The sequence below is a fragment of the Linepithema humile genome, chromosome 7 (assembly GCF_040581485.1).
Source record: "Linepithema humile isolate Giens D197 chromosome 7, Lhum_UNIL_v1.0, whole genome shotgun sequence".
In the NCBI taxonomy this organism is placed as follows: domain Eukaryota; kingdom Metazoa; phylum Arthropoda; class Insecta; order Hymenoptera; family Formicidae; genus Linepithema; species Linepithema humile.
In genome coordinates this window covers 18,027,421-18,046,596 of record NC_090134.1, presented here as the reverse complement: position 1 = coordinate 18,046,596, position 19,176 = coordinate 18,027,421, and the positions used below count along the sequence as shown (strand labels likewise).

At 41.1% G+C, this 19,176-nt stretch overlaps 2 protein-coding genes across 3 annotated transcripts in view; one reads left to right on the top strand and one right to left on the bottom strand.

The window, feature by feature from the left end:
* Nucleotides 1–19,176, top strand: part of hwt (heavyweight) — a 126,504-nt gene that overhangs the window by 21,367 nt on the left and 85,961 nt on the right. The window lies entirely within an intron of this gene.
* LOC105670021 (chymotrypsin-2-like) lies at nucleotides 2,330–4,879 on the bottom strand. The gene is made up of 7 exons (XM_012363302.2): nucleotides 4,755–4,879; nucleotides 4,600–4,670; nucleotides 4,290–4,384; nucleotides 4,068–4,209; nucleotides 3,834–3,947; nucleotides 3,583–3,735; nucleotides 2,330–2,957 (listed from the first exon to the last, which is right to left on the bottom strand). Exons 1-7 carry the CDS (start codon nucleotides 4,801–4,803, stop codon nucleotides 2,814–2,816), a joined length of 768 nt encoding a protein of 255 aa, XP_012218725.1. The 5' UTR covers nucleotides 4,804–4,879; the 3' UTR covers nucleotides 2,330–2,813.

The following is a 19,176-nucleotide window of genomic DNA, read 5'->3' as shown; positions in this document are numbered from 1 at the left end:
TAATCTAGTGCTAATTTAGGCCTTTATATCTCAATTTTCCACGTCGCTTTCAAACGCACAATGGAAATGTAAAATACCACGACAGGCTGAGAACATAAATAATGTTAATATAACGTGCAAACGGTAATTCTCATTAGCGCATCGTCGTTCTCATACGATATTGATATTCGACATCCAATTTTCCGCAAAAAAAAGGCATTTATTGGAAAACTCGTTTCGCAGGTTACAGACATATACGACACATGATATAAATGAAAATATTTCCGAAAATTTTTCTCCGTACAACGAGCGAATCGTACGTATTCTGTCGAGAATTTCAATGTTGCTGGCGCAACATCGCTCCATCAGAGTTGGCGAGATGCTGCAAAGTGCATTCGTTGATATTTGAAAAGGAAAAATAAATAAAAGTTTATGTTATTCCGATATTTATGGAAGCGAAAAGCAATATTTCAATTATTATTCAAAATATACAAAGATATGAATATTCTGTGGAGTTTAACTTACGGCAATCACGTCACGTTGAGAGATTGTCATGAAAAGATTCCCCAAAGAGTCAGAGTGCAAGTTTCATAAGAAGCCAAATACTCCAGCTGTGCGAGGAAACGGGAGTTTACCAACTTCCTGCATTTGTACACTTCATTCCGACGTACGGCTCGGCAGTGTCGCCACTGGATTCGGCTGTCTTAGAAGCGCCATCCTTCTTTATCTAAATCTTGACGGACAGTCGCGAGAACGACGCCTGGATTCCAAGGTAGGGGTCGATCGATTCTCGCCTACCTAATGGAATGCAGTCTGGCTTATGCTGAAATCAAACTATCGAATGCGCAGATAATTACGTCAATAGATTCTTCTCTAGTGTATAAAACAATACATCGATATTTGTTAATCTTTGAAGCGCCATCAATTGAAATTTCTAAGATAATATTGATCAATTGCCATTTTTAAAAGTAATTTATAATTTACTATTAAAAGCAATAAGTTACAAAAATCAGACAAAAATCAGGCGGATCGATACAGTCGACAATCTCGCGATCTTGGATGGGTCGACTTTTGACCTGGAACGGCTATTATCGTGATATCCTGCTAGAGTGTCGTGGTGGCAAAGTAGGAGGTCGATCGATCCTTCCCACCAAGAAGCGATACTGAGAACCGCTGTTCCAGGATTCACCTGCGTCCAACGACCCTACATCCGGAACTTCTCATCGATCATAGGTAGTGAAATAGTCTGACCCACGTGTACTCGGTTTGTCAATGTACACAGTCGTGGAACTATTCAAAATCCTCGAACTATTCAGATTTACCGGAAGATAAATGAGAATAGAAAATACGAACGTCTGAGGAGTGACGGTTAGACGTGTCTTTTCTTATTAAAAATTTTTACTCCAATGTCGATAGTAAAATATTAATCGTCTTTAAGTACGACTGAGATATTTAGTTCAGACATTTCGACATATTTTTTTTACCACTTGGTAACATTTAATATCTCATACCAGAATTTGTAAATCTACATCTTTTCTACAAATGTATGTAGAAGAGTTGCAGTCGTTAAAATAATTATTACGAGTTAGAAATATGTAAGTTGTATCCTTATAACGCGTTTAAAAGAATTAAAGTTGTCTTAAATCTCTGAGCAAACAGACTCGTGAAAACTCTTCTCGCTTTGTAATTCTTAACAATTATACGTAGTACCCGAGGGAGCAGTACGCGGAGTGTAAGCGGAAGTTGCAGTTGTTGTTTACGGGAGAAAGTAGGGAGACTGAAGAAATCGTTTTCCGAGTTTAAAATAATCGCGCGTCTCTCGCAACAATTGTTTGAGATGCAAGATTATTGCTTTTTATATTGTTCCATTTACGCTCTCGGTTTCCATAACGATTTTATTCGTATCTATGATTACGCTCCGCTCTTTCTGCTCTCATGTGTATAAGTATGCGAACTGCTGGCGCCAAATAACGCGGATCGGACAGATACCGGGCGTTTTCGATATCGCCCTCATGGCGTCGTAAAAGCAAAGATGCGACGTGCTCCTCGGCAAACTATCTTCTTACTCAACTTAAATTCGGTATCTTTTAACGATAACGGTGCATCGAATTCTTTTTTATTATTAGCACGATTAATATCTGCTGATAAGTACAAATTGCTTATTTGCCGAGATCGTACGAAAACAAAGATCTTGTTTTTGTGCATATTAATGGTTATTTTGTAAAATGATGTGCAAAAATACGCTGTAAAATATGTATTTTCATAAATGCATTAACACTTTGCAAATAGCTCAACATCACGTATATGCGCGTGAAGCACATAATTAAAGCCGGAAATGAGAGCAAACGGATGCAAATAGTTCTTTTATTTATTTTCGAGAGAAACGTGAATTATTTCTCTGAAATAATTCTCCGAAACAATTTCGTACGTTTGGCGTACATTTTCGGAATAGTTAAATGGATTTGCTTTGATTGACCTACTTCCTTTTTTCGATTCGTTTATTATTGGAGAATCCGAGAGACTGCAGAGAGATTACAAGATACGTACGGTGTGTGTATATAATATTTACAATTTATCTGAATAATTGTTTCAAACTCACGCTCGTCGCGTTGTTTGCTTGCCAAATATCAATGTTTAAATAATCGCATGTTGTGATATTAGTTTTCATGTTATCTTTTCTTGAAGTAATGTAAGTGTGATACGTGTATTATATATATAATACATGTTCCAAGAGAAAATTTTGTACTTATACAGTATTTAAATATAATAATGCAAATTAATTTGATTCTCATTTACGTCGTTAGATATTAAAATTGATTTCTGCGTTCCAAATTTTACACCGCGTGTTTTTTAATCCAATCGACGTACGACGGAACCCGCGTGTACACGGAAGGATATATCGTGTCAGAGCAGCGATGTGACCACGAGACGAGTCCTACGAGTTTTCCATCCACAGTGAGAGGACCGCCGGAATCGCCCTAAAATGAAAAATTCATTTCCTCAACAGTTATCAAGATATCATGTGGATTTGATTGAAAAAAAATCAATCGCGAGCGATGCTATCTCTTTTTTTTGCAATATATCTCTAATACAAAATCAGCTTTTGTTATCTTCATTGCCAATTTAATTATATTGATAGATTGAAGGATAACGGGCTTGCATTATCCGCAATCTTGTATATTAAATTAAATCAAAAATTAAAACGCGACGAGCGAAACCAAATATACTTTATTAATAATCAACGACGCGATATGATAACCGATGAACATTTCACGCATGTTATATATTATTCAGATATGAATTAATTAACTGATAAATTCATTATTGATAAAAGAGATTCGGTAATTGCGATATGTAACCGCTGATGTAATGATATTATATATTCGGGCATGTTTGGGGCACGTTATGCTACCGGAAGCACACGCGCGGCATTGAGATGTTGTGTTTAGAAGTCGTTAGAAAGGATGGCGGGTTGAAGCCTTGCGTGAGAAGAACGGTGCGCGTTAAGTAGCTAATGACTGCACCTGGTCAGCTGGCGTAAAATTGCACGTGCGACCAGTACTAACGACGGCGATGTGCCGCAACGCTTTGTAAATAGCTTACCTTGCACGAACCCCTTTCCACAGTCGGCTCGTTTGCACAGATTTGCGTGTCGAAGATGTTTTTCGATCGATTCTGATACATAAATCTGCAGTAAGCCTGATCAGCTATTTTGATACTCGCGAGATTCAGCTCTGTGGTTCTGTTCCCGTCATGCTGTAAGTGCGAAGTGTACCGAAATTTTACAGCGCAGCGAGATTTAATTTACCAAACGCCAGTAAGAGCCTAAATGTTTAAATTCTTAAGAAGCTTACCCATAATCTGCCGAAACCCGACACGATTGCTAGCCCGCCGGTTTTTACAGTTTGATTTTGTTCCGGCAATGCGACGGGGGATACCAGAGTGGAAAATACAAATGGAGATTTAAGCTAAAAATATATTTTTTATATATAATTTTTATCCAGCCTTAAAAGATTTTCAAGTCGTTCAATATAAATTCACATAAAAATATGGCGAAAGAATTATTATTTGTAATTAATTAACGTTACCTTGAGTAATGCAATGTCGTTAATCCAGGAATTATTGCGATCGTATTGCTTGTGTACGTAAGAGGATTCAATTAGGCGCACCGCATACGGTCTTCGTAAGTCCGTCGTTCCCACAGTGGCTGAAATCGTCTTAACATCTTTGCTGCAAAGAATATTAAAATGTAACTTTTCAATGGTTTATATTCCTCAAGTTCCCCCTTTAGACTTTATTCTTGCATTTACCCTGACGCACAGTGAGCGGCGGTTAGTACGTAGTTTTTGTTAAGTACAACTCCGCCGCAGAAGTGATGTCCCGATTTGATGGTTTGGAGAGAAACCTGAAATAATACATTTTGTACGTGACGACTTGAGGCGTGGAAGTTTACCGTGTTATTACATCGTATGTATCTTCCATTTTAACAGTTGACTCAGTCTGCCGTTTTACCAAATGAAAAATTTCGCTGAGATTTAATCAGTTCGAAATCAATCGACGCTCTGCGTGTTTCGAAAGAGAAAAAGTTAATGTAACGAATAAGACTTGATGATGACTTGCCTGATATGGAATTTCACCGGGCTTAGCATTTCTTCCACCCACAATTCTAGGATTTAGTACGACTGATGCATCTGTGTTAATAATTATTGTTATATTGATAAAATTTACTGTACGTTAAATTATATTGATAGTCAATTGATTTGTCCGTTACTCACCGTAAGCAAAAACAGCCATTAAAGGAAGCAAGAATAATAATTTCAACATTATGATCGGTCGCTTTTATTGGGATTGTTAATGCTGTTTGTTTTAAACGTATTGTGATGTGTAAAATGCATCGGTTAGGTGCATTTATATTGTCGATGAAAGTTGATTTTAAATTGTTAACTTAATTGAATGAGATTAGATAAGAAAAATACTTATTAATGTTTGAAAAACATGCTGTTTAAAAAAGTAATTGCAGACTCACACTTTGATGAAGATGTTTGATAACTATAATATAAATACAAATTGTTAGAGAGATGTAAACACATGACGGATCTTCATGTTTAATATATTGTATTGAACTTTTTTTGCTACGTTAAACAAAAAAGTAAGTTTTTTCAAAATATTTATTTTAGTATCTATATTCATTAAGAATCTATATTCTTTTTCTTACTTTTATGAATACGATATGCTTTCCAAGTTCGTAATCTTTTTCTCCACCTTGTACAATGCATAATCAATTAAGAATACTATTTCATTCATGACCTACATCATTATCTTTTCTGTACATTGATTATTATCATAATAAATCATTGATAAGTGTTCAGTATCGTATAATCATTTCGATATCGATAGAATCGTTTCTTATATATTCATTTTGGAAACAAATGTTGCGAATGCAGATACATATATTAAAACAGCACTCCCATTAAGTCGTCCGAGACACATTTTTCCGCGAGAAAGAAAATTTTACTCATGATTTTTACTGGTTTGCCATTAAAAATCTATGTTACACAGTTTTGTACTTTGTTCACTCTTCGTGTTCTCCGTCGCGACTTAGTACAAGTTTTAGTTTTAAGAGTTTAATATTGTTATATGAAGTAGTATACTTGGCATCTCAGGATTATCGGATGAATGTGACACGTGGTACAGCAAAGCTGAATGTAACGTTGTGGTAAACTTATAACTCGGGCGAGTAACATAACTTAGACAATATTGCATAATGTATATTGAAGTATTTTAAGAAGGACAAACTACTCGGGGCTATTCTGAACAATGTCTTTCACACTCAGTACTCAAAGGAAGAAATATTCGCGATATCAATAGTCACAAATAGTTCGTCATCGTTCATTTTGTTCGAATCTTCTTACGATTAACATCTTTGGCAGTATTCTACAATTTTTAATAAAGATTTTCGAGGTCTATAATTACTTAATGCTAATCTAAGAATGTTTTTTTTTTAATCATTTTTTTAAAACATTTGGAATATCATCGATGGCAATTGCAGTTGACGCATCGCCGCTCTGAATTCGTAATATTTTCTCTCCTTTGTCGAAACGGCTTTTTGCCGGTTATGCATCGAGTTATTGCTTATGACCGTTGTGAGCCCGGAGTCTCGTTAGCGTTTTAATACTTTGATGAAGCACAGCGGACCGTTACGAGCTGTTTGTAGGTGCAGTGCGGTCGGGAGGACGTCGAGAAACGACGAGTCAGTTTCGCTGTTGCCCATCATATCGCGATAGAGAGCAAGCTATTTGAATTTGCATGAGATTGCGCGCAAGCGGATAAGAGAAAGAGGCGGAGAGAAAGAGAAGGGTGGAACAGCTGCTGCATTTTATTACATCTCGCCATTTATCTCACGGCCCTTCGCATCCCGGATTAGCGATAATTGTGCTCGCGGTCGCGGCACACCTTTGTCATTGATTCTCGTTCGCGCGACCGGCCGGGCTTTCAAATTTATTAACACGCGCGGATATCTTACTTGTGCGCTTTTCGCGCGCGGTCGCTTACTGTACGAAATAACACCGCGCCCTTATCGATTACGTCATTAGATGCTACTCTCATCCCCAGATGTTCGCGCGTGAGTTGTCGGAACGGACTTATTCAAATTTGCAACAAGTACTAGTTCGCGTCGCGATATCCTGTTGAGACATTGAAGTTCGAGCTGCACGTAGGTTCCATAATGCTCTTGTTGTTCAAAGTTCGGCGGACTGTTACGACAGATAGACGTAACACGGACTGGATGGTGGGACACGGAGTTCAGCAGCTTGCAGTGACTTTGGTAGCGACGTCGCGCATTCGTATGTTCGAGACTCTCGAAAAATGAAGATAGACGCTTCGGAAGATCAAGAGGTAACCACAGAGCGGTTTAACTGATAGCTGTTCACAGAACGTTGAATCTGCATCAGAGCGTTACGATAAGCCGAACGTACGGGGTGGCTCACTCCTGCCTGCATCCGGTTTAACACCCCGTCACATCGCTCTCAAGTGAACTTCGTATGTGCATCCGCGACTTTACACCAGGCGATCGATTTTCTCGTGAAGTGCATCGAGAAGAAAAATTGATTTCTCGGATATCACGATAATAAATGCGATACATAATGAAAGCGATGGAAATTGTTAGATCGGTTTACACGACGCGCGGTTTACACGAAGAGAATATTCCTGCCAAGAATGTCGCGAGACCACGAAGGCGGACGGATAGTATGCGTCTGCAGGAAACGAGCTTTCGATCCTCTCTCAAATCCAATATGTCCACGTGATGGATTCCCGTTCAACCTGGAACGACCGAGTGCGGAAGAGCGAGACTAATCGCGTTCCTCGCGCCGATCGTGCCATTATTCGATTCATCGTGTATCGATAAATCTTAGCCGCCACGGGGAGTTCTTAATCCACAGACTTATCGGGCTTGACGCGTTATCGGGGAGACGACGCTCTTTGGAAGGACCGCCTTTCATCGCTTCGTCGTGATTAATTAACACTTTCAGCGTGGGTAACGAGTTAAGTCGTACTTTATTTGCTTAGGCAACTTGTCCACTTCAGCCTGCTCTTTGTTTCACGCCCTGCTTCGAAAACATTTACTCATTTCAAGAATTCTAATTTTATCACACGAACGCAGACGATATCAATTGAAATTGTGGATAAAATTTTTCGCTTCGCAATATATTCTCTTTTTATTCTTACGCAAGTTTTTATTAATTTATGATGCACGGCAAATATGTAAATTTTTTAATTTATTAATACCGTGATTGTTACAATTTTGCTTTATTTGCTCCCCGCTGCAACAACCTTCTAACGGCGTAATTACAACGGTGCAAGCTGCGTTGAAGCAAAATACGATACAGCGTGGGCACGACATGGGACCGCAAAGGATGATAACTCCCCCGGGCGCGAGAGCCATAATCACGTTGGCTTGCGTAAAGAGCACGCGTTAGAAGGGGTCGGATGGTACGAGCGATGGATCAATCGTCTAATATGGCCGTGAATATTGCACATGTTCAATTATGATGACGTAAACAGAACGCATGCGAGATAGATGATTCGCGAGTACCGGCTGGGAATTATTTGCGCTCAGATTAATCGATTCCGTGCCGTCTAAATATATTATTGTAGCTACGATGCTCAGGACACCCGGCTAACTCGTGAGATTCAATATTACAGCGTCGTAACTCTCCGCCCCGAGGTAAGCGCTATATTTCACGAATAAGTGACGGGAGGACGGAAACGAAATGCCGGATATTCGCCAAAGCATCATCCTTCCTTTCCCGCCTTGAAATGCAACGCAATCCAATCCGGAGATTGAGTATCGTTAAAACCACTCGTTTCCACCGGCGGATTTCATCCCATGATCTTTTTCATCCCTTAAAGTAGTCGGAATCTTTGACGTCGTTATTTACAGCGCCAGAGGCGTGTATGATGCATTTCTGAGCGTGCTGCGTCCTTGCGATAAAAAAAGAAAATTACGATGTGTATGTATGAGTTATCTTTATCCATCAATCTTCTATGCGCGCACTTGGACCGCAATATTTTATTTCGTTTATTTGCGATTTTCGCGTAGGTAAACTCTGATATTTTTCAGCAAACTGTAGCTACGCTGTTTGAACTCTTGAAGTCGGACAAACTTTTAAGTCCGCGAAAGGAGAAAAGCAAGCATATAAACGCAATATTATAAAAAGCAGTTACTTTCTCAAAAGAAGTTTCCTTCTCGGTGGAAAATTTCGCTTCGATAAAATTAAGCTTGCATTCGCGTTCGTCGATGAATAAAGTAATGGCTTTCAATATTGTATACGCGATATAAAGGTGATAAAAAAAGTTTAGAATCGAATAGCCACTTTTAGCGCTTGAGAATATAATGTAAAAAGCGTACTGTCGCGATTTTTCTCTCCGGTATCGAGAGAATTTTTTTTTTTGCGATATGCGATAGCACGTTACGTCTACGAACTCGCGCCTCCGCGTCGTAAGATGGATTTGGACGAACACAAACGCTTCCTGTTCTTTGCTCGTAACTCGGAGCATTGATCGCTCGCCGAGCATAGAAGGAAAAGTGATATTCGAGTAGGAAGCGTTCCTTTCAAACGTCGTCGATACACGGAATTTTTTCGATAACGGAGCACGCGAAGTCTCTCTTCTTTCTTCTCGCGCGCGTGCTTCTAAGAGCTCGTGAGAAGCATTTCGTTCATTTTCCTCCTTTCTTTCTTTCTTTCTGTGTCCATTCCGCCGGAAAACTTGATGAGAAATTCTATGACCGTGCGATAGCGCGGCTGTAAACGCGGCGCGACGCATTTCCGGCGTATCGCGCTTTACATCAGCGGCGGTTCATATCGGACCCGCTCCATTTTTCTCGCCCTCCCTTTTTTATCGCACGATCCTCCTGTGTGCTTTATTTTCGCGTTTTTGTGCCTATAGTTTTCGGGCTATTAACCGACATAACCATGTATTTTGTCTCGCGGTGTACTTTCATCAGTGGCGCGATTAATGAGTTCAATGGTTCAATGCTTTTTTCAATGTTTATTATTAACACTTGGCTTAATTTACTTTTAACTGCATGTTTGAATATAAATTAGTACCTCCTTTCTTTTTTTTTTAAATATTTTTTGTGTGTTAGTTGATAAAAAATGTATTTATTTTTTTTATTGTGGCTCTGATATTTTAATAAAAAAAGAACTCGTAAAGTTCACTATCATGCGTAGAATAAATTTGACTAGGTTAGATACAATAGCGTGTTTCAGTAGATGCTGTGTATATATACATATATATATACACATATACATATTTATATGCAAGTAAATGTATTCAGGAATGCGGCGCGACTCCTTCATTCGAGCATGTCACGAAAGGAATTCGCGCACAGTAGTGAGAAGATGGATGCTATCAGATCACATACTTGTCAAATATTTTTCATGTTGGGTTGCCGCAATTATCAAGGAATTTACGTGTAGCATACATTGCAAAATAACACGCCAAGACACCATATTACGAATATTATGTAATCGGAAAAATACTATTTCTGCGACGTACTAAAATCCGGTATTCAGTGAACATTTTTGCGTGATTCTGATTCAATGTCCCACATAAATAATTTCCGTGTTACTGTAAAATATCTATTGGTTCTGTTTATTTCAATCTAACGAAAATTTTGATATCACAATTTAATTAATATGCATATTTTTTACAGAATTGATTATTCGAATCGAAATTGTTTGATGAATATCTGTCGCTAAATTATGTTATGTTTACACATCATATATATTATATATTGTTTGTTAAATTTATTATCAAAACATTTACTACATAATAAGCATACTGGTTATTATGCTCAAAATTGAATATTTATTTTATCAACACAATGTGAACAGAATATTTAAACTATAAAATATAGACAGATATCATTAACAGTATATCAAATTCAGATTTTCGCAGCATCACATCTGCGAGCTTTCTAAAAGCTTTAGCGCTCTCACAGATAATAATTTATATATTATATAAGGAGGACGCGACACACACAGATCAATGATAACTCGGGCGGATGGAGATCGAGATGCGCACCATGTGCTACTCTATGGGTAACTCGCAAAAAGCTCTTCCGGTTTGCGCAAGCTCCGTAAGCACCATTCTGTATTATCGGTGAAAGTCTTCCTTACCTACCTACGAGACCTTATCAAGAAGCTTCTACCAAGTATCTGAACCATATTTTTATCAACGGTAAGTGAAGACTTTATGCAATGGCAAACGCTCTTATTTTTTTCAAAAATAAAAGTAATAAATAATAAAAAATAATGGTAACATGTGTGATTTATACGTTGATCAATATTAACAATAAGTTAGTTATGTATTTGTATAAAACTATGCGACTTACATTCAGATTCAGATATCATTGGAGAGAAATAAATTCGAAAGCTTTCCTAGGGAGGACGCTAGAGAAATCGCTGCAAGCTTTTTTGCAACTTCTACTACTTTATGTTCACCTAGGAACGTCTAGGAAAGAAGAATATTATGGAAAGGCTGGTGTTCAATATTAAATTATGTTTATATATTTTTTTATTAATCATTATATTATTTTAATTGAAAATGTGTATGTGCAGTGTAAGAAAAATTTATACTCATTTATGTCATAGAGTTATATTTTCTTGTATATAATACAGAAATCGCGATGGTTTTCTTTTATTTTTCAAAATTGTAAAACGCTTTTGTGTAAGAAGAGTGATTTGCATGCCGATTTGATTTTGCCTCCCTCACTTAAACCCGCTATAATTGTGCGCGGAATCGTCGATTCAAGTCAATGCGCGATTCTATCGAGGGCCCTCTACGGAAGTTAATTGGCCGGTCAGACCTTCGCTGTGCCGTATCCGTTGTTGCGACAATGCGATTTACATATAGGTCGTGGTCCATTCACTGTCGGAACCTCAATTCCGCTCAGGAAACGAAGAAAGATCCCTCCTTTCAAGAGGATTCAGGCGCAAGACGTTAGTCGTCTGAGCATTCGTCAAATGGAAAGGAAATTTCAGAAGGAAGTAAGATTGCAGTTCCTCGACGTAGATATAATTAGGGCTATCATTAAAGTATCTAATTTAAGCTTCGTATTACGATGAGAATAAACAAGTAAACAAACTTTATTTTCACTCCTGCAATCTGTTAGACGCATTATAGCGCGTTTAATCCAGTTATTTCTTGATTAATCCCGCGATATTTCTTTCCTTTGCGAGAATATGCATCTACAACGCAATATCATTAATATACCGCGAGAATCACCGACGATCCGTGACGGTAAGGTCACACTTGAGCGCTGATGTCCCACCGACTTATTTATGGACACAGTCCTGGCAGTTTATTACGAATTTATTATCGAAGCCAGTGACCCGATAATCTTCAAGTGATACCATCGTAAAAATCTAACGCGCGATTTATTATTACGGCGCGGGGCCACGCGGCGTGTTTTATCGCTCCAAGGCCACTCTTTCTGCGCTAGTAAGCTCTACGCGGAGTACACTTTGGCAGACGTAAAGATAGAATCCCCAAGGTACCGTCTGATCTATCTTCCGCCGACAGTTCTTCCTGCCGTCCTCCCACTTCTGCCGCATAACCGCCCTCCCTCGTTCTTATTTATTTCTTTCCGCCGCGCGGAAGAATTTCTCTCTCCCCGGCTCCTTGTTTCGTTTAGCGATCGTGCGCTTTTTGCCGGAGGAGCGGAATGGAGAGCTTGTAAAGTCCCGGCAACCAATGTGCCCTCACTTTGCGCACGGAGTGTTCGTTGAAGGACGCGCGTATCGAAGCTGATGCCAGCGTAACAATGAAAAGGGATTTCATCTCGCGAGGGTCGTCCCGATGGCCTCACAATTACCCTAAAATTGTCGACGGTATTTTTTATGGGACGCGCAGAAACTCGAGACTTTTAACGAGCGTGACAACAAAGTTCTTTTGCACACGTTTATGTCCCTACACATAATGTCCTGAGAGCGTGTTTAGTTAACGAGAGATTCTTTTCAAAAAGCAAAGTGGAGCTTTTCGCTGTGAATAGGAAGTAATGACAGATTTTATGTTTTCTATTATTCCAATATAATGGGGTTGCGTAATCTTTTATGGCGCTTGAATGCTCCATCTTCGTCGAAAATATTAGCTTTCACAAGAATTTTCATTAAATTGAAGCACGGCTCAAGACTTCGCGCGCGTTTGAAAATAAAAGACGCCGCAATCTCGCTCACTCTCTCGAGGGTCGAGAAACGGTTATTGCCGCGGTTATCTCGAATATCCCGCCCGCGGAACTTCTTTCTTCATACGAGATTGCGGGACAGACGAGTCTCTCGAGATAGAAGCCAACTCCTTCGTAAATTGTCGAGTCATCAGTTATTAAGAAAATCAACCCCTACTAAGATTTATTGACCGACGTGCATTGATAAATATTCTCGGCGAATCTCGCAACCGAAAGGATTATTCCGCGGCGCGAGACAAGAGTTCGTTCGTTTTTGCCGACACGACGCCGCTTCTATCCATATTTTAAGAAACCACTTCTGTGATCTATTCGTCCCAGTCGCGTTCCTCCCTCCTTTCTCAACGCGAGCGTTGCGAGAGCTGTCCCTTGGGAATCTGCGGTATAATAACGTTGACATAGCCGACGTAGCGCACTAAATAGGCGCCCGCCCGCTCTCTCCCTTCCCCAAACCCCTTTCCTACCTATTCTACTCCGTACATATTTCGCGCTCGCGCTTTCGCTTACATTTCTCCGCGGCCTCTTCAAGACGGCGCGCCGTAAATTCATCTCCCACGCTGTATATTTCTCGCGGGTTACGTGCATTATTACGATTCCTACGTGGCTCCGTTTTCGTATTAGGTCGGAACGCGATCAGCAAGACGAACGCTCACACGTTGCGCGCTTTTGAGAGTTATGCGTCAAGTGTATTCGAATTTTTCGGTATCGGTATGGTCTGTTAAAAATTTTGTCTACTGACATTTTGTGTCCTCCTTTTTGCATCGACTGAAATATAAATAACGCACCCAACTCATCAGTCACTGCTTCTCGAGCGAAATGATTCCTGTTATTCTTGTATATGTAGACGTACAAGCGTGCACGTTTCCTACATTTCTCTCTCGTCAGGTATTTCAGATTCACCTTGAACTTACTCACATATGTATGTTTCAACCGTACTTTTTCTGCAATTGCTTCTTGCTGCACGTACGCAGGGCATTGCGGTACGATAGCGTCGCGTCATCATTAATAACGTTGATATAATAAAATGAAACGATGAAATTCGCGATTACAATCGTTCGACTGAAATGAGAAAAATATTTCGAGAAGGGAAATTTAATATCCTTTAACACGGTGTTTCTATTATCACTCATTCCCGCTGCCTTCGGCTTCCGAAGAGAGTTGTATCATTTTACGGCATCCTCCGGCGGGTTTCATGTGGGGCGCCGCGCAGGATCAGTCTTACAACCAGAACAATGGAGGCGTCGTATGCATTGATGAAAGTCTTCTGTCAACCCTTTGTAGATCCAATGTGATTCCTGCAACGCCGACGACAGCGGCGATGAGGCGAGGGCTGAGAGTGGCTCCCCGCGTTTATTCCGCCGAACGGGAGGCGAGAGAGCGGTGCCGTGGCTCTTAATGGAGGTGCTTTCGCTCACGGCACCACGGCGTCGTTCCTCGCCGCCGAGGCTACAATTTACGACCATTTATTTAATTGGTTCGTCAAAGTCTACGCGACTAATGCGTCGTGATGAAAAGGCGTCGGCCTTTCGTCCTTTATCCATCGACGTATAAAAGGTTCCGTGGCTTCAGAAATTATCGATCAGCGTGCGAAAATGTGCAAGTTTCTTCGGAATTCGCTTTTTTAATATTCTTCTTCAGAAAGTTTCGTCACGAATTTGTTTAACCAAAATAATTATCCATAATAAAGTGTAATCAAAGTGTATTTTAACTTGAGAGACAATTGCAGTATTTAAAAGCGCTCGCTGCAATAATAGATTGGCGCTCGGCGACAGCGTCTGTGACACAGGTGCGCTTGGCTCGTGCTTGCGAGTCGTTTTCACGGCGAATTTAAAGCCACCCGTATCAATCCGTGTAAACCAGTTTACGGGTCGTTCTGTCCCGCTCTAACGCGTTAAAACTCAATAAAGCGCTCTGCGAATTCGATGGAAAAAAGAAAAAAATTCGTATCGGCAATAGGTCCTTTCCTTTGTCTCTCGGTCGAAACGTCGGGAGAGTTCGTTTCCGTTGAGGACAGACAAGAATTCTCCCGAAAACGTGAAATTCCGATTCGACGGATCCGTGAACTCGTGTACGCACCCCCCTCCTACCCATACATATGTATGCCCGATACATATGTACGTTGCCGCACCGCCAAAGTTCTCGGGGAAAGTTTCGGAGCCCCGACGAGTGCGGAGACGGCGGAGACTGTCGGCGAATTACCAACGTAGATGACTCTCCGGCGGTCGTCCGAGCTGGTCCGAGCGTACGGCTACTCGTTCAACTCGCCTCCAACTTGCGGACGGACAGAGCGGATCTCCCGCTGTGACGGACGACGCTGTCGTGTCTTGAAATTCAAAGCGTTTTATCAGCGACACTCGACAAGCAGAAGGATGCAAGGGTGAAACCGCAGATGGAAATACTGTCCGACCTTGCGCCTTGCGCAAAAGTGACGTCAACGCGAACTTAGTGGAAACATAAGACTATTTCAATATTCAGAGAATACTTGAATAATGCTAATTATTGTGCATAAAGATCGATCCTAAGATTCCTTATCGAAATTATGGTAATAAAAGGTAAATAGAACGTTTTAATTAAATTTAATTACATAAATTTGTCAAGCAACGACATACTCCAATGTTCTTCCTTTGATCGTCTCACATAGCATACTTGCAGAAAGAATATTCCATCTGTTCGCATTCATATCTTTTTGTCTCTCGCGGAACGCGAGACGCAACATGCACTCGCGAGCAAAGCTTCCGCGTAAACACTAGAAAAGAATTCAAAGCAGTTTAGGATGCTCGGTGTCATGGCCGACGATTCTTTTTCCACTGCGCGCAAAAGGTAATCCCCGACGAGTCGGGCTGAGAACCGTCGGGACGCTCGACGTCGCCCTTACCTGTAAATCATGACGGAAACTGCTGGCGCTACCAGCAAGGACAGCCACTTTTTAAGAGAGGTCTCTACATCAAGTTTGCGCACGGAGTCTCGCGCTGCCGCTCGTATATTATCCCTCAATGTTGCACACGCGCTTCTCACGCTTCCCATTTTTTTCTGCAGTTCAGAAGTGGATATCGAGACGCTGGATTTTACCGCTGGCGGTAGTAGCTCCCGGGGATTTCGTGGGCAGTAAAGGAGATCTCGGAGAGGTCAACATTGGGTGAGATGAGTCGGATTAGATTGATGCGCGTTAAAAGCAGAGATAGAGATGCTATCACGGCGAATACTTTCGAGAATGTAGATTAAATTTTCGAAATTTAGCGTTCAAAGCATATTAATGCTTATTGTGTCTACATTAATAAACTGTTTTAATCATATTTTACGTAAATAATTACAATGGTTACTAAAAAGATAAATACAGATTAGATAAAGTATGCTAAAAAAATAAAATTGAATTGATAATTTTAATATCAATCAATTAAATGAGTTTTTTTTTAATCGTAAATCGGATGATGTCGATGGGCAATTTACGTCACATAAATAGCCGCTTTAGGATGCGTCAAAAACGATTTTTTGTTTTACTACGTTCGTTCCACTGCAATTAAGGAAAGAAGATTACAGTCGCGAGGATAAGCGTGCGAGGAAATAAGGAAGGTTGTTTCGTTCGTAGGGGAGGATAGCGCGCTGAAAGAAGAAGCATTAGATACAGCTTAACGTCGATAGGGATTCCGACACCTGGGTACGCCATTAAAAAGTCCCCTTTTTCTACATCATCGTAACCATATCCCATCTAACTTCTTTCGATACTTTCGCGAACTCGAGAGCTCGTCACGGAGGGTTCACTGTTTGCGACGAGATGGATTCCGAGCGTTTCTATAGAGATGATTACATACGCGCGAGCACTATCGGTGAAACCCAACCGGTAAATAAGAGTCTCTATTTCTCCGCAATTGTTCCACGAGGATCGACAAATAACGTTGTAATTTGCCGTAACGTCGAAGTGCTTGTAGAGAAAAAGACACTACAAACGCAAGCTTTGTTACCTCCCTTTTAATTGAATCCGCGTATTGCACATTTAGCAATTTGTTCGCATAATATCGCTGATAAATTTTCACATGTTTGTTCCGATCTTTTAGAATTGATGGGCGGTGTTCGCGGTGGATATTAAAACACCCTATTAATACGAGGCTCACGCACCGGCCGTTGGTCATCGACACGCAGCCGGCGGTGACGTTCGACCCTTTAATTATTATCGATAAATCATCGCACCATATCGCCCTTTCCGCCTGGTTAGCGCCTTTCTTCTGTAAACAAATGGCGCAACCGAGCAAGATCTATCGGCAATCGGTTTCTTAATACTTATCAGATTTACTTTGGATAAAGACGTATATTATTGGATATTATTATTATTAATTATAATTATTAATTATTAATTATAATTATATGAATTGTAGATTTTTTTTAGACAAACAGCGGAATGCTCTTCTCTTAAAGTACAACTTCTCTTTCAAAGTCTCGAAAAAAGCACGCCGATCGCTGGCAAAAAGGCCACTTGGCACGCATTATCTCGCGTTGATTCACCCTGGCATTCAGTCACCACGTTGTTTGGAGAAGAAACGCGGCAGGCGCAACCCTACCGATCCCGTCTGTTTTTCGCGCGCGTTTCCTGCGAACGCGTATTTATTCGTGCGTGCGCCGACGCTGGGTGGGCGCGTATTGTTGCGAAATTATCGGCATTGTCATGCGCGACTCGATTTATTTTGTCTATTCGGCGGAAAAGTGCTTTCATTTGCGAGGCGACTGCCGGCGCGACTGGCGGGAAAGAGAGGGAGAAACACGTCAAAACTATGGGAAAAGGGTGAGAACGAACGAATCCGGTGGGCGGACAGAGACGGAGACGAGCGCATCGCTCGTCCCTGGCATTCTCCGTGACAAAAGCTCTTAATTCGACAATGCGTCCGTCGAAAGAGGACAATAGTCGATTCGGTAAATAATGATTCCTTCAATCCTCCCGACACTAGTTCTCCACTCTTTCGCCTTCAAGAGTGCTCTTCTAACTTGAAACACTAAACCAATGGTTCTGAACGAGTAAAAATAATTTTTTCTACGAACGCGCGCGTATAAGCAATAAAAATCGCTGACGTTTTCAGACCGAATCGAGATTTTTGAGCCATAAGCATTCGGAACGTATCGCGGTTTCCGCGGATTTATCGAATCCCCGGGGTAATTAAGAAGAGGAAAATTAGGATTTTTTTGTCAAGGTTGCGCAACGCTGGGAACGTGATTCGGCCGAGCGAGCGGGTGGACGGCGAAGAATTCGGAATCGGATTAGCGAGAGCGATGGGACGCTCGATTTCGTTCCCGCCTGTTTCGAGCCTTTCATTTTTCGTCCCTCTGGGAAACGCTGGTCCCGGTATTTGCATTACAAATACACCTTCACCGGGGTTTTTCTCGTTTCATTAAATTCGCTTTTTCCTCGAGACGTACCTCTCCTTCGGCAGGTCCTTCCGCCATCATGAATGCACTCCCGCATTCGAACTCCTTCCCTGCTCGAAAGGGTTGTATTAAGAATTTTAATTTGGCGCGCAGAAAACTTTGTCGCCACGGCAGAAATCGCTTCTCCCGGGAACGTGCGTCGAAATTAGATATCACGGCGTTAATTACAGGTTGGAGAGTGTTGTGGAAGGCTTATCTCGATCGTTACTTGTGTGATTGCTTCGCGAGAAAGTTGTAGAGTACACGATGCTGTTTATCTTCAAAATTTCGATATAAAAAATAATCTTTTTAAAGCAAAATTAATTTCATCGACAATAATTCTAATTATGACAAAAAATAATGCAGTATTCGTGCTGACTTTAAAGTCGCCTCATATAGCTTCTTATCGTATTCGATTTATTAGTCGTAGATAAAGTGCTAATATTATCTCGGTGAATTATACCCTCAGCGTTACATAAGCGATATCTCTTGAATACAGTGTCCCGATGCGCCGAGACCAATACCGGATTTCCGTCTCGATATGACGGATGTTTGTTCGCCGTAAATCTTTATCTCCCGAGTTCTCTCGCATCGATGGCAACCGCGTCCCGTCCGACGACGATAATCGCGTACGTGCCGCGCGATCAGATGCTCCGATCAGAAACGGTTACGCGGATTTGTTCGTTACATTTGACGTTCCGGATAGTTATATCCTGACGAAATTGAGATACGATCGTTCGGTGGGTTTCTCCCTAGCGATTGGCGAGCAACGCTAACGTGAATTATGGTGTTCGCGTGCCGCGCGATACACGGGCACGTCGAGAGATGCGGACGCCGTCATTTTTGGCGTGAGGTATTTACGTGGGAACACGGCCTTCCTAAACCTTCGGTATCGGATTGGTACGTTTTACGAGAGTATACGCTGGACGCCGATGATCAACGGCCGTAGACGTGCTAGCAGAGACGCTGCTGGTCACGAAATCGCTATCGGTGTTCTCTTATTGCCGCGGTAGCACAGCAGATGTTCCGGATCAACGAAGCCTCTATTTATTTGCGGATTT